General features: G+C 41.7%; 1 protein-coding gene across 1 annotated transcript; it reads right to left on the bottom strand.

The window, feature by feature from the left end:
* Positions 1-2,150: 2,150 nt before the first annotated feature.
* Positions 2,151-14,817, bottom strand: nab1b (NGFI-A binding protein 1b (EGR1 binding protein 1)). The gene is made up of 8 exons (XM_028011141.1): positions 14,355-14,817; positions 9,036-9,838; positions 8,822-8,955; positions 8,248-8,299; positions 7,126-7,245; positions 6,092-6,266; positions 5,406-5,573; positions 2,151-4,414 (listed from the first exon to the last, which is right to left on the bottom strand). Exons 2-8 carry the CDS (start codon positions 9,834-9,836, stop codon positions 4,338-4,340), a joined length of 1,527 nt encoding a protein of 508 aa, XP_027866942.1. The 5' UTR covers positions 9,837-9,838; positions 14,355-14,817; the 3' UTR covers positions 2,151-4,337.
* Positions 14,818-14,950: the final 133 nt, after the last annotated feature.

Raw genomic sequence — 14,950 nt, 5'->3', positions numbered from 1 at the left:
CAATTTTCTTTTCAAATTTTTGATCTTAAGAGCCCAGAAGATTTAAAGATTTTTCAAAGAGAACTTCTGAGTTTTTCTACTTTATGAGCTCAGAATATCAAGAATATTTTAAACATTTCTCTTTATTCTAAAAAAAAAAAATCTGAAATTGATCTCAAATTAGAGCTTTTTTCCTCCCAAATGTTCAACTTGGTGACCTTAGAAAACTTCCACGTTTTTTTATTTTATTTTATTTTGTGAGATTAATCTGAAAATTTCTGAGTTCCTTTCTTGCTTTTTTTAGCTTTGGATCTTAAAAAATTCTTGTTTTTTATTTAAAAAATAATAATTTTAAGATTAATCTTAAAGTTTGAGTTTATCAACTTTTGACGTTATGAAATTTCCACGGTTTTTAGAGATTTTTTTTTCTTCGCGAAGTTTTCAGTTTTTTGCTCACAATTTTCACAGTTTTTCTAGAATATTTCTGAGTTTAAGATAAGTTTTGTTGGCGGAGATTTACTCCTCCGTGATTTATATATTTTTCTAGCTACAATCCCCCTAATTTGCTGACGTAGAAAGGTATTATGTCCGCACTTTTTAGTTTGGTATAAGTATGACAAAGAAAATTGGTGGCATTTTTAATCTAAATTTTGAATGTGGTGTTTTCGACGCCCTGCAGCTCTGAGGCAGTAAACAAAGGAAGCAGAGCGGGATCCCAGGCGGAGCCGCCCACCGCCGCTTCCTGCTCCCTCCAAACCGGCTGATGGCTGCACATCCCTCCCACGCTGCTCAGCGGCTGGCTGGCTTCCGCCCACCACCGGTGGAGCCGCCGCCCACCTCCAGCCGTTGCCATGGTTACACATCCCCATCATCATCATCATCATCATCATCTGTGACTTGTGCTGGAAGAGGAGGGAGGAAAGTGGAGGAGGAGCGGCGCTCGGCGTGGGCGTTCATGAGCCGAGCTACTCTCCAGAGAAAATCTGTCTACGTATGTGTGTGTGTGCGTGTGTGTGTGTGTGTGTGTGTGTGGATGTGAGAAGGAGACCTGCGTCAGAGTGAGTCATGAGCCACTTTCACAATGTGTTGATGTGACGCTGATGCAAATCGGCCGCTCAGGGATTCATCTCATCTCATCCTCCCAGCAGACTCACCTGCAGCGGATCAGTCCAGAAGGCCAAACATGGCGGCTTTCTGAAGGATAAATCATGTCACTTCTTCAGATTTGTTTGGTTTTTATGATCATTATTGACTTCAGTCCTCATTAAGCTACACATATCTGTTATTCATACATTTTATGAAGTTTTAACCCCTTTAAAAACCTCCCTCTCTATTTTTCTAATCCAAAATAATCCTATAAATCAAGGATTATTTAGGATTTTTCTACCCTGGCAGACATTGATTCCGTTTCATTTTTCCATTAGAAAAAGGGGTTTTGTTCCTATAGACAAAATGAGTCGATTTAAATGAAAAACGTAAACATTTTGTAAACAAATTGTCTCCTATATGCTGTTTTAAGGTTAAAAATATGATCAGAATATTCTCTTCTGAAGTTTTGAAAGCCCAGTTCAGCTATTATTGCCTTAATTTAAGGAAAATCTTCCTTATAGATGCTGTGATGTATATCTGTCAAGTTTTGATCAAATGTCTTCATTTTGTGGAATTTCCTATGAAAATAATTTGCTCTATTTTGGTCCCTTGAACACAAATGTGGCCCATTAAACTTTTTAAAGCATTTTTTAAAAAGAAGTTCCATCATTAACTTTTTTCTTAACAATACATGGTAAAAAACCCCAAAACAAACAAACCCAGGGTTTCACTGAAAATAAAAGCATTTTTTAGATTAAAGTCTCCTAAAAGGTTATACAGAATAATCACATGGAAATGTAGAGTTACAGACAAAGAGTCTGTAAAAAGTGACTTTTAGTGAAACGTTGTTATAAGGTCATTGAAAAGTTTGTGTTTCTTTCACCACTGAACTAGAAGAAAACAAAATTTAAAATGGAAACAGACAGAAAAAGCAGAGGGAAAACATTACAAAAATAAAATAAAATTGACCCAATAATGCATAATCTGATCAATTTATACTTTTTACATCCACAAAGTAAAATATAAAGAACAAGAACCAGAAGTGTTAGAAGAAAATCAGAACCAGAAAACACACCAAACCATAGAGTTCAAAAAATAAAGTTTAATGTTTATGTGCTGTATAACAAATAAAATATATTAGTGTTTAAAAAACAGGTGCATAACTGGGTGAAAGCCTAATCTATCACTTTAACAGAAACAGTGATCAGTGAGACGACATGCGAGCGTCCTGCCATCGCTAACCTGCAGAAATACAGACAGACGAAACGTTTCCCAGAAGGTCCCACCCTGGTGACAGACACACAGTTACTGAGCACATGACAAAAAACGCATTAGGATGCAAATAGACTTATTACTTACATAAATATTGCATTGATCTCTGAGCGAGACTAAACTATGTGCAGGGGGTGAAACAGATGTATTTACACAGAGAGAACACTGAGCCGTCATGTTTCTACGTCTAAACATCAACAACACGTTGGAAATCTGCACACATGGCCAGAAAACACTGTTAGAGCTAAGGCTAAAAGCAGGTTCTTATATACCAGACACCATTTTTTCCTTAGTGACAATTAAGATTTCTTTTTTTTCTGTTGTAGCTCTACGTACATGAACACTGTGACACCAAAAATCTACAGCAAAGTTACACTGGACAGAGAAAACCCTGGCTGACAGATTAGGCTATTTGTTATATTTACAAACCGATGCTTCAACAACAGCAATAAGCTTTTTTATTTCTTTTTATTCTTTTTTTTAATATCTTGCAGCCGCTGCAACAAAATCCCCCAAACCTGCGAGCTTGGCTTGTTTTTCTGCATCCTCAGAAACAGGCAGGAGTTCATTCCTGAAGGTTTCTCCTCTGACAGCAGTGTTTTTCTAAATTACAACGTGAAACGTTCGCTGCTGCTGATCCACAACAGCTCCTGTACATCCTCTTCATAAATTACCTGCCATAAATACACACGAGGCAGCAGCGGTCAGTCCCGCCTCGTCTGAAGGAAACGTTAAAAACTGACAACCTGCCGCCGGGCTGCACTTTAACTCAGCCTCCTTATTCATCCTCTGTCCCGCCACCCTCTACAGCAAACACCTGGATGGAAACTAAAGTTATCAAATCCATTACAGATGTGTTCATGATTCAAACCGCAAAAACAAAAAATAAATATTACCTACTATTATTAGTTTCTAGTGCACATATCTTAGTACCAGGCATCATTTGTCACAATAAAGTCAAATTAATGAGGTTTAAAATCTCCCAAGATAGTTAAGTTAATTATTTTCTCCAGTTTGTTCAATGAGAGCATCAATAAATATCAATAAATTTGAAAATATGAATAAATAGTTACTGTGTGCAGTTTGGTAGTAAAAGTATACTGCTTTATGTGACTATTGTCTTAAAGAAGTACATTACAAGAGTATTCACAGCTATAAAGTTACAGAAAAAATAAATAGTTTAATTTAATTTAGTTAATCAGGACACAGCTCATTAATCAACTTAGTTCTTGAAGTCGTATTTAAACTTGAAGTCATATTTAGCACACTTGAAATAAGACAAAACTAACAAAGTTACAAGTAACTTTTCATTAAATTTTAGCAAATTGTTTCAAGTGAATAATTCCTAAATATTAATGAAAAAGTTTTAGTTCCAGTTGCAGATTATATCATTTAACTCAAAACATTTCTGCCAGCGGATCCAGTATTTTCTCACCAATATTAAGGAGTTATTCACTTACAACAAGCTGCTTAAGTTAATTTGGTCTTATTTCAAGTGTACTCAGATATTTGCACTAGAAACTAAACCATAACTGCCTGGTAAAATGTTTGCAGTTCACTCCCAAGACTGATTTCGTGACCTTTGCCCTGAATGAGCGCAACAACAGTGTGGATTTAGCAAGCAGATCATGTTTGTGACACGATTGTTTAAAAACAGAAATTGCTAACTGCATCAACACCAACCGATGCTTCGGCCTCCACAGTAGAAGTGGAGTTAAGATTCAGGCCCTGGCACAGAAAGCAGAGGTACCGAGTTTAACTCACATCAACATCCAAAGAAAACACAAAGAGCACCGAGGGGCTTCCTGATGTGCTCTCCAGGTGCTTTGGCAAATACTTTTAAAAACAAAGACAAATTAAAATAAATGCTATTCATGAGGCAACGTTGGTTGTTAAGGCTCTGCTGTGGCTGTGCTTGCTTAGTATCTATAGATGGGTGATTACTGCATACTGTCGAGTAGAATGAAGAGGGTGGGTTGATGGAGAGGCGGGAGGCACTATGTGGAGTCTTCTGGCTCTGATTTGATGATTTTCTTCTCGGCGTTGCCGGACGCTCGCTGTGACGTCCCGTTTTCTGGAGACAAATAAAACGCAGCATCATCAGCGTACAGGTTTTTCAGAAAACGTCCTGATGGATTCCAGGCTGGTTACTGCTGAAATGTTGCTCATAATGTTACGGCTGATTTAGCGTCTAACAGTAGAAAATATAACTCAAATGCTTAGTCACTTGTTGCTATGGTGATTCACACCTTTTCATCAAATTCAGACAAGAAGTTAAGACTCAAACAAAAGTTCACGTTGTGAAAACTATTGATTTCATCCAAAAAATTAATCTTGAGAATACATCTTAATTTGACATTAATGTAGACAGTGGAAACCATTTTAGCACAGAAGCTAACATCAATGTTCTCCCTTATTTCCACTCTTGGGGTTTCAGCCAATCAGCACCAAGGAAAATGAAAGCCGCTCCTGGATTGGCTGCTTTCCTAACCACCAGATAACAGTACATCAGCTGGCAACTGCTACTTGGTACTTTAGCTTCACAAGCTGCATTTCTTTTTAAATATTTTAGATATGCTCTATAAAACAAATATCTGTGAATTGGTAAATTTTCCACAGATAATTTGTAAACATGTTCCACAGAAAACTAAAATGTTCTGCGAATAAATTGAAGATACTTTTTCTGCTGATAGGTGGATTTCACCCAAATAATCTGGAGTTACAATTCACAGAAGTATTTGTGAACAGGCAGAGATCCGCTGTACAAAAAGTCTTTTAGGCTAAAAATCTAGAGAGTGTTTCATCGCTGTGCTAAGCTCTATAATCCCTGACAAAATCTCAAAATATCTTCAAACTTAATTGTAATTCAGGTAAACTCTGAAAGGTGTGACTGAAATATTGAGCTACATCATGTGAAAGATGCTGTTAGGGTTTAATTGTTTGACAATTTTGCAAACATAGTTCATGTTTACAGTCGTTTTTCTAAGACGTTGTATGATTTGATGTGTTTTTTTAAAAGACAAAAATAAACCAGTTTAATTTAAAGTGAATCTACTGTCACCAACCTGTTGCTGGTGTTTTGGCCTCATCTGTGCTGCTGCTGCTGTTGTGGTTGTTGTTGTTGTGGTTGTGGTTGTGATGGCGCTTCAGCTCATTGGCTAGCTGCTTGCCCAATGGGAGGTCTCCTTCCTGCATGTTCTGACTGACCACCCGCAGGTTGATTGGTCGATCATCTGGAGGAAAATGACCAGGAGAAAAGACTCAGTGTTTCTATCTATAGACAGAGTCACCAAAAGTTCAGGAGAAAGAAAAACAGGAAGAAAAGTAGAGCAGAATCAGAGAGAGAGAGAGAGAGACGCCCCCCTCCAGGCTTCTGGCTAGAGGTAAACAGGCGTGGGCGCCATAATTACAGGTGCATTGTGGGATTTGTGGGAACAGCGTTATAATGAGCTGTCGGGAGTGGGTGAGAGAGGAAAAAGGATGAAAATGAGACGAGGCCTGGAGGAGAAGAAAGATCCTGAATAATGATGCGTCTCCTCTCCTCTCCTCTCCTCTCCTCTCCTCTCCTCTCCTCTCCTCTCTGGAAAATCTGCACCTTCCAGTCAGAAGCTTCACGTCGACGTGAATTAGATTTAAATTCAGCTCAAAAAACAACAAAGAGTGAAAACAATGCGCTCTATCTGGGCACAGGGGGCAGCAGAGAGCCAGGAGAAAGTTTCAGAAATGAGTGAAAAGTGCTGAAAAGTCCTACCATGGCTGTCCCGGCTGAGGTCGGCGGCGCCGGCGGCTCCGTTGGTGCTCTGGTGGTCGTTGAGGTACTTGAGCGCAGCGGGCGGGATCCTCCAGTCCAGAGCCTGCAGCCGCTCCTGGACGGCGGCGTCCTGCAGGATCTCCATCTGCCTCGCCAGCAGGCGCTCCAGCTGCATCTGACGCACAGAAACCAGGCGTCAGCTGGGAGCCCGGCGTTCTGATGGGCTTTTATATGCTAATTCATGCTAATTCTGGTCTAAAACTGGCCAATCAGGACAAAACGAGGCTCCTAAGGGGTTTTCTTAAAGAGACAGGCACCAGAATGAATCTGTCACTGTCTCTTTAAATCACAGCAGGACGTCTTTCACATCCAACACAGCCATGAAATCTCTTCTTCTTATGAAAAATTTTATAACCAATCTAAAAAATAACAATACATTAAAAATACTTTAACATTGTTTTGCATCTTTGCTGCAGGGTAGTGGCAGTGTCATGCTGTGGGACGCTTTCTGCAGCGGAGACGTCTTGAAAACACAAACTTAACGTGTTTAATCAGGATTTTAAGAGCAACAAAGTTTAGCAGAACAGCAGAGGAAACTGATTTATTGTTTATTTTTATAAAGAAAAATCTAAAATGGCTTTATTTAAAGAAAATCTCTTTTCTTTTCATTTTTCCAATCTTTAGTCAGAGGCCATTCATATTTGTTGTAATACAGACTGCTACAGGAGATGTTTCCTGCTCACAGCCATCATCATCTATAAGAACTGAAGAATTTTGAATTAAGATTTTATTTTTTCTTTGGCATCAATAAAGGATTTTTGAATGTGAATCTCAAAATGATTAACTTCTCTCTGTTGCTCTGTCAGGTTAAAGCAGGTAAAATTAACTCAAGTTTTTGGTTAAACTGTGATAAGATGTGAATAATCTAAAGGTTTTGTAAAAGCAGAAGGAAGTATTCCAGCAGTGAAATCTTCAGTCGTCTGTCTGGTTTCTCTAGCTGAAGCGTTCCTGGACGTCGTCCAGGTTGGTCCTACCTGCAGGTTGCGTCCGACCGTCTCCTCTCCTTTGGACTTGGCGCAGGCCAGCTGCTCCCTCAGCATCTCCTGCCTCATGTGGATGGCCTGCAGCGCCTCCTGGATGTCGAAGAAGTTCTCCTGCAGCACAGTTACGTCCCTTCAGTCAGTAAAATAAATCTCCTTTTCCAGTCAGTCTTTATTTTAACTCTATCTGCAGAAATAAGAGCCTGTCTCTTTAAATGAGAGGCTTTAAGCAGATTTAAACAGGAATCCCCTGTTTTGTGTGAGCAGGTGTCGGCTCATCTGCGCCTCTGGATCCCTGTGGAGCCGCCACATGTTTTCCATCAGCGGCTCGCTCTGTGAGAGGAGCCATTCAGAACCGGCTCCGGGCCGAGCGGCGCCGGGAGAGCAGCGCTCAGACCCGGCTTTGTACTCGGCTCCAGATCGATGCTCTCAGAGGAGCAGCAGCTGCCAGACCCGAGTCCTCCGAAGCCTTCAGCTCCGTTACTTTGATGATTCACTTCATGATTCCACATAAACCGGATCGGTTTCAAACAAAAACATTTGCAGCACAAAGTGAGAAAATTTAATTGTGTCGACCTAAAATCTCTTTTTTCATTCTTCTAATTAAATGCAACCGCAATCAGACTTCAGTGTGAACGGTTTACGACCCGGAAGCACAGAAGAAGAACGTAGACGTCACACAGCAGCGCTTTGTTTCCAGAAGGAGCAAAAAGTTACATGCAAGTAAGAATAAAACTACTTCAACATATTTTAACTCAAATAAAAAAGTATTTGGTAAAAGGGCGACTCAAGCACTGAATAATCATTTAATAGTAAAAATTACATCATCCGATGGACTAAAGTACAAAATTATGTGAACATTTTTGTATTTTAAGAGGCAAAATTTAAATAATTCATAGAAATAAAAAAATCAGGCAACATAAACATTTTCCAAATCAGTTTCTTTCAGTCTAAAACTTATGAAAATTTAATGAATTATTCACTAAAACATGAAAATCCAGAAATTTTACTCAACTAAGAAAATGACTCAAGTAAAAAGTAGAGAGCAGAAAAACACAACTAAAAGTCGGAGTCTCTGACCCACATTAATCAGACTGAGTTGGACGCTGAACTCACCTCGGTTTTGATCCTTTTAGGCGACGGTTCGTCTCTGTCTCCACACCGAGATCTGCAAAGAACATTACTGTTACCGTTCTGGACCCGGTTCTGGTTCTGTTAATGTCTTAGAGGAAGGATGGAAAGCCTGTGGTGGAAGCAAGTTTGAGCTGCATTTGTATCCTAAATAAAAATATATAAAACTTCGATATCTCACAAATGAGATATTAGCATTCATGAAAAATAGTAAAAAATTCTCGACTTGAAAAATTTCTAAAGTTGACATTTCGACTTTATAAGGTCAGAACAGGTTTTTTTTTTTTTTTTTTAATTTCTCAAAATTTCAGAGTTTTTCTTGCAAATTTTCCTCTTTTGGAGCTCAGACTTTTCAGAATTATAAAATTTCTGGGATTAATCTAGAAATTAACTGTTAACTAACTGTTAGCTATTTTCAACTTCTGGAGAAGAGAAAAGTTTTTCTAGAAATTTTCTGAGATAAATTTGGAAAGTTTTTTAGTTTTTAGTGAAGTGAAGTCCTCCTAACACTGTGCTGTGCTGCAGCGCCGGGTTTCCAGCCCCTGTTTTCGTCTCTTACTTGCTGGTGCGGTAGGTGTATTTGTAGGTGACCTCTCTGGAGATCTGCCGGGCGAGTCCGAACAGCTCGTCGCGGCGCGTCAGCAGAGCCGTGTCCCTCATGCAGAGCTGAGCCGCCGCCTCGTTCACCGTCAGCTGCACAGGAAACAAACCAGTCGGGTTACACGGATGAAGCGTCCCCTGCTGGTCCGCAGGTATCCGGTTCGGTGAAGCACCTCGTGCAGCGTCAGGTGTTTTCCATCCCTCCGCTTGGAGTCGAAGCGCCCGTAGATGGCGCTGTACTTCCGGATCTCGTCCTCCCTCCGCGGGTCGTCGTCGCTCATCTCAAAGATGTGTCCGATCATCTTGGCCAGCTTCTTGTTGTTCTTCAGCTGCTCTTTGACGTCCGCCGGGTCCGTCTTAGGAAGTCCAGGCGCCATCCTGTCCACGCACTCCAGGACCGACTGCACCGCCGCCGCGTCCAGGGCCTCCATGGCGTCTCTGGGGGACGACGGCGAGCCCAGATCCGACGGAGACAGGCTGTGCTCGCTGTCGTTGCTGTGGCCCGACCAGAACCGCACCTCGCTGCTCCCCTGCAGGGGCGACCCGGTGGAAACCTTCTCTCTCGCCACGTCCAGCTTCCCCGGGTCGGAGCAGGCGGCGGCGATGGCTTTGGGGATCTTCACGCTGGCGGTGTTGGAGCGGTCCTGGGCGCTGAGCAGCGTGGGGGAACCCTCGGGCAGCTTGTAGACGGGGATGCTGCAGACGGGCAGCGAGGTGAGCGGCTGGTTGAAGATGGCCGGGTTGGTGACCCAGTCCCGCAGCGCCTTCTGCAGGCGCCGCACATGCAGCGGCTTGCTGGCCATCCCCACCAGAGCCATGATCTCTAGGAACTCCTCCTCACCGGCCTCGCAGAGCTGCTGCACATCGTCGCCGCCCTGCTGGATGAAAGCCTCGTAGTAGTAGAGGAGGTTAGCGCGCTGCAGGATCCTGTAGAGCTGCAGCTCACCCAGGGTTCTGGGCAACACCGCCGCCATGCCTGAAACACAGAGGAACCCAGAGTCAGCAGATGGAAACACCTGAGATAATCTGAAAAATAACCTCTGAAGAAAGTAGAAACATTTATCATGTCATTTCCTATTAGAGGACAAACTTTGAAGACTTCCTAAAATAGAGAAATTAAACTGAAGGTGGAAATTGAAATAAACCTCTATTTTGTTTGGCTAACTGCTTTTAGCACAAGCTAACAGCAATGTGTTCTTGCGTGTTTTGTGTTCAAACACTGAAGCAACGTGGTCACTAAATGAGAAGTGACAACTATGACTTTGAAAGACTCAACAAGATTAAAATCTTCAGACGTTTCATTTATTTTACTGAATGTTGAGGTTGGGGTTGGTTGTAAACCTCCAACCTCTTTACTTCTATTTTTTGTTTTTATGACACTAGACAGACATATAAAAGCCAAAGTCCTGCTCAAAGGCTTTCCCAGCCATCTGTCAGTACAGTTGGATTTGGACATTAAAGTGAAGAAAATGTGTGAAAATATATTTTCCTGATGTCACGTCAGCATTATTTACAGGATGTTTCTGCAAATAAGCAATTTAGGAAACCGAAGGCAAAACTCTGGTGCTTTATTAAAGCTAATAGCTCCTCATTTATGATGCTTCCTGTACAGTTTCTATGGATTCAGAGCTGCAGCACAGCAGAGAGGAAGGGGGCGGAGCTACAGGTCAGGATATTCACCTTCTTTCTCAAAAAAGTAAAGAAATTTCAAAAGGAAAGATGCCAGAAAAGTCCTTTGCTGATTGGAAGGACTGAATGCACCTGCTGAGCATCAAATGTTGAGGAAAAATCAAATAAAATTAGCTATTGTTGCAGGACTAGCTAGCATTTATTTATGATAGTGTTATTTTTTAGCGCTAACCTTTTAGCTAAACTGAGGAAACACAGATATATTGTTCCTAAATCAAAAATATCCACAATTTTCCTCCCTGAAAGTGTCTCTACATCCATCATGTTGGTATTTATCCTCAGAAATGTCGCCATTAATCTAAACTTTTCACAGAAACTGTGAAGTCACGGCGGGCTCCTGCCACTTTAAGGGAGTACAGGCTTGGCTTTGAGTCTTCCTGGGTGCATGTGAGGCCCTGCGGAGGCTGGGCTGACTGAGGAGTGGCAGCCAGCCGGCCCGGCTTGCAGGGAGGACCACATGCCTCTCTCCACCCCTGCAGGATGTGTAGGTGGTGGGCCTGCCTCGCCCAGAATAGGCCCAGGGAGCCAGGCAGGCGTCGACTCACAAAATGACAGACAGAAGCTGCCTGAGACAAAACCAAACATAAATAAATATCTGCAGGATTGTTTCCTCAGAAACTTCTTGTTTTTAGCCCACAAATTATCCTGATTTACACTGGACATCATGTAAACCTATTGCGACATGCAGGTTTAATCAGATGTAAACACTAATCTCTACATTTATTAGTCCGCAGTGACTCAGCAGTGAGTTTCCCAGTAAATCTCTGCAGCTCGGACCTGTACGGACGTCGACCAGCAGCACAAAGGCGTGAGGAAGAAACGTGAAGTCAGAGCGAGTTCCTTATCTGCAGCACGAACCGAAAAGCTTCTGGAACACCTAAAGCAAACAGACGTGTGCAAACTGATGGAAGGGAGGATCTGAGTGGCTTTTGTTCAAACGGACTCAAAAGGTTCCCGGAGTCGAAGATCCGCCGCAACCTCACCCTGAAATAACAAATAGTAGCTGGTGACCAGATGGGGCCAACAGACGGTCCTGGTTTCACACCAGAACCAAACGGCTCAGCCGGATATCAGGACTTTCACTGCACCGTCCTCATTCTGTCGTCAGGAAGAAAGTACACCCCCCTCAGCGCCTGAACAGCTTCTAAGATTTAAATATATACGTTACACATATTTAGCCCATAAATAGAGCATTGATTTATTTATTTAAGTTAAATAAATAAGATTTGTAATATTAGTATAGATGGTGTTTATTTTCCTCTATCAATATTTATTTTACCAGAGCCATAAGTTAAAATATATATATATATAATTAATCCAAATTTTAAGAGTTTATGAAAAACTAAAAGAAAAGATTTGTAATAACAGCATAATATTTGTTTATACTATGTATTTGATCAGAATAATTCAAAAAAGGCCAAATTATAAAAGTTTATCTAATTAAGTATACCAAAGACCCTACAAAAACATTTTTAATATTATTATTTCAGTCATTTTTTAAAAAGAAATTAGGACCAAATTATGAAAGTTGAAAAACCTAGATTTGTAAAATAAATTTAGAAACTATTTTTTTCTTTATTAATTCTTTGAATTTGTCAAACATTATATTTACTTAAATGTTATTCAATAATAATAATAACATCTCTTGTTTGCTCTTAAATGTATATAAAACTGTGAATATCATGAATAAATGAGGAGGTGACCGCGGCCCCCCTGGGGCCCCCTCTTTGCGCCGCCCCTGGCTGACCTCCAGATTTCAGCAGCTGCTTTCTGATTTTCCCTCTTCCTGCTGCTGCAAACAGTTTGCAGCATCAGCAGCAGCAGCATCAGATCTGCAGGCTGATCTCACATGTCCAACCGTCTAACATCAGTTTGTCCTTCAGAGTCACGTTCACCTCTGACCTCAAACTTCCAGACTTTCCAAAATGATCTTCTACAATCAGAAGCGCCGTTTTCAACTAATCAGTGATTTTCAGCTTTTTCCGTCCTGACAGCCGCATTACTCACCGGTTATTCCGTCAGTAGCAGAAAACTTCCATAATCGTTTTATTGTTTAGCTGAAAAACATTTGTTATGAACGGTGAAGTGAAAAACAGCAGGTTTGAGTTTTTCCCCCCCATCAGATCAAACGTTAAGCGAAGCTTTGAGTCTAGAAAACAAAACGAGGACATGCAGGACGTGAGCAGATTTGATAAAGAAGAGGTGGAAAATAAAGGAACGTGAAATGTCACTTAAAGAACATTAGCACTGATGATAAAAACACGTGGGCTAGCGGAGCGTCTTAAGGCGCTCTCGTCTTGTCCTCCTCCGCCGGTTTAGGAGTCACTCACTGCAGATAAACATTTTTTGGACTCTAAAGCTTAAGGCGATTTATTTCACAGATGTTAACCGCATCACGATTGTTTTGCATGGTTTGGGTTTTGTTAATGATTAAAGTTAAAGTTTCATTGAGGAAACATCCAGGTTTGTTTGTTTCATGTTGTGTTGATTCTGAATGTTTTCCTGCCATTTCCAACCAAAACTCTGGAGCTACATTCATCTGCTGACCTCTGGGTGAGCAGCAGGTGAGCAGCAGGTGAGCCGACAGTCTTCCTCTGAAACCACAGCAGCTCTGGTGAAGTCAGGTGAACTCTGACACACACAGGTGAGGCTCCCTCGCTGTAGAGAGGATTCCTCTGACTTCGCTCTGATTCCGGAAACAAACTCGGACATTTCTCAACCAGAAGGCGTTCTTGGAAGCTCATCATGACACTTGCATAACACCTGTTCAGAAATGGACTCTAGTGGACGTGCACTGCTTGTGCTGTGGGATTTAAACGCTGGTTTTCATGGGGTGTCCCACAAGGCTCTATTCTCACCCCCGTTTTTTCTCTACTTGATGATTTTTCCAGAAACATCAAGTTTCCTATTATTTTTCTGCAGATAACAGCCAGTTTGACCCTCAGTGGGTGTTTAGTGTTGCCCTACTGGCATCAGGAAATGGATTTTACTACAATAACTCAGGAATGGAGTCACTGGATGACAAAAGGAGGAAATCGTGTTGAACTTTCAACTCCGAATTTGAGCAATAAAGCAAAAACAAAAGTCAAATCCGGTGACGATTGTTGGAAATAAAGTCGATTCTTTCTCTGTTCCTATAAAATGATTCCTTTGGAACCGGTGCCAGATGTTAAAGTTTGATTTTTAACAATTAAAAAGTAAATTTCTCTCCACCGGCTGCCAGATCTTACTGAACTTCCATGGGGTACCACAAGGCACCGAACTCGGCCCCCTTCTTTTTTATGCTGCAACTTGGCAAATTTTGTGCGAGTTTGTGCCGTTATATTTTTTTTATAGTGAGTTAATGCATTAAACGTCTGCATAGTTTATTAAACTATCTTTAAAGTGCTTTCTAAATAAAATCAGTCGGATGTTTTGAGCTTGTGCCTCTATGAGGATGTGATCCTTAAATACTCACTTTGTCTGTAGCAGCTAAAAATAAACCAACAACACAGAAAACATGAAATATGTCAATAAACTGGAACATTTAGAGTCCAGTTACGTAGAGATAAAACATTTAAGACGCAGAAAGTGAATGATTTATGTTGGTGCTCAGTGTTTTAACCAAAGTTTATCTGTTTTATCTGATTTAAATGGACTTATACTCTGTTCTCCTGCAGACATGTTTACATTTTACTGCAGTTCCTTCACATGGCTGCATTTCTCCAGAGCATTTCTATCTTTGCAGCAGAACCTGATCACAGATTCACCATCATGTGCAGCAGAATGAGGAGGAAGCGTCGTGGTGGATGAAGTCTTCCTACCTGCTGAGTGTTTGGCCCCTTTTGGCGCGCCCTGGTCCGGATCCTCTTCCTTTCCTGTATTCCTCTTCGTGCTCTTCAGTTTTCACCAAACACAACAACAGCCCGTCGCTTGGCGCACAGCAGAGAGAAACAAGGAATCCCACAGAATGAGATCCCGCAGGAGCAGCGCAGCGCGCAGACCGGCGGAACCTTCAACTTCCAGGACGCAGCGGAACCAGCACCGAGGCAGAGGCTGTGCGTGTTTCCGCGTGTCCTCTCCTCTCTGCGTGAAAACTTTTTCCTTCCTCTGGAGCCGAGAGAGAAGAGAAAAGAGCGCAGAATGTCAGCGCGGAGCTGCGGAGCTTTGTGCGTCTCTTCCCTCGGAGTGTGTGTTGCGTATGTGCGTGGGGAGTGTGTGATGAGTGTGTGAGTGTGTGAGAGTCCTCTCCCAGCGTCTCTCCACTCCCCTGCACTCTTCTCAAAAGTCAAACCACACGAAGAGGCGCGCGCAGGCACTTCCGCCTGAGCCTACAAAATAAGAGCACCACAGGCTGGAACCGTAACAATAATCCAGATTATCAGAGCAGAATGAGGCAGATTGGTTCACTGATGCTGCG

Source organism: Xiphophorus couchianus, chromosome 24 (genome assembly GCF_001444195.1).
Source record: "Xiphophorus couchianus chromosome 24, X_couchianus-1.0, whole genome shotgun sequence".
In the NCBI taxonomy this organism is placed as follows: domain Eukaryota; kingdom Metazoa; phylum Chordata; class Actinopteri; order Cyprinodontiformes; family Poeciliidae; genus Xiphophorus; species Xiphophorus couchianus.
This window is presented reverse-complemented; position numbering and strand designations above follow the sequence as displayed.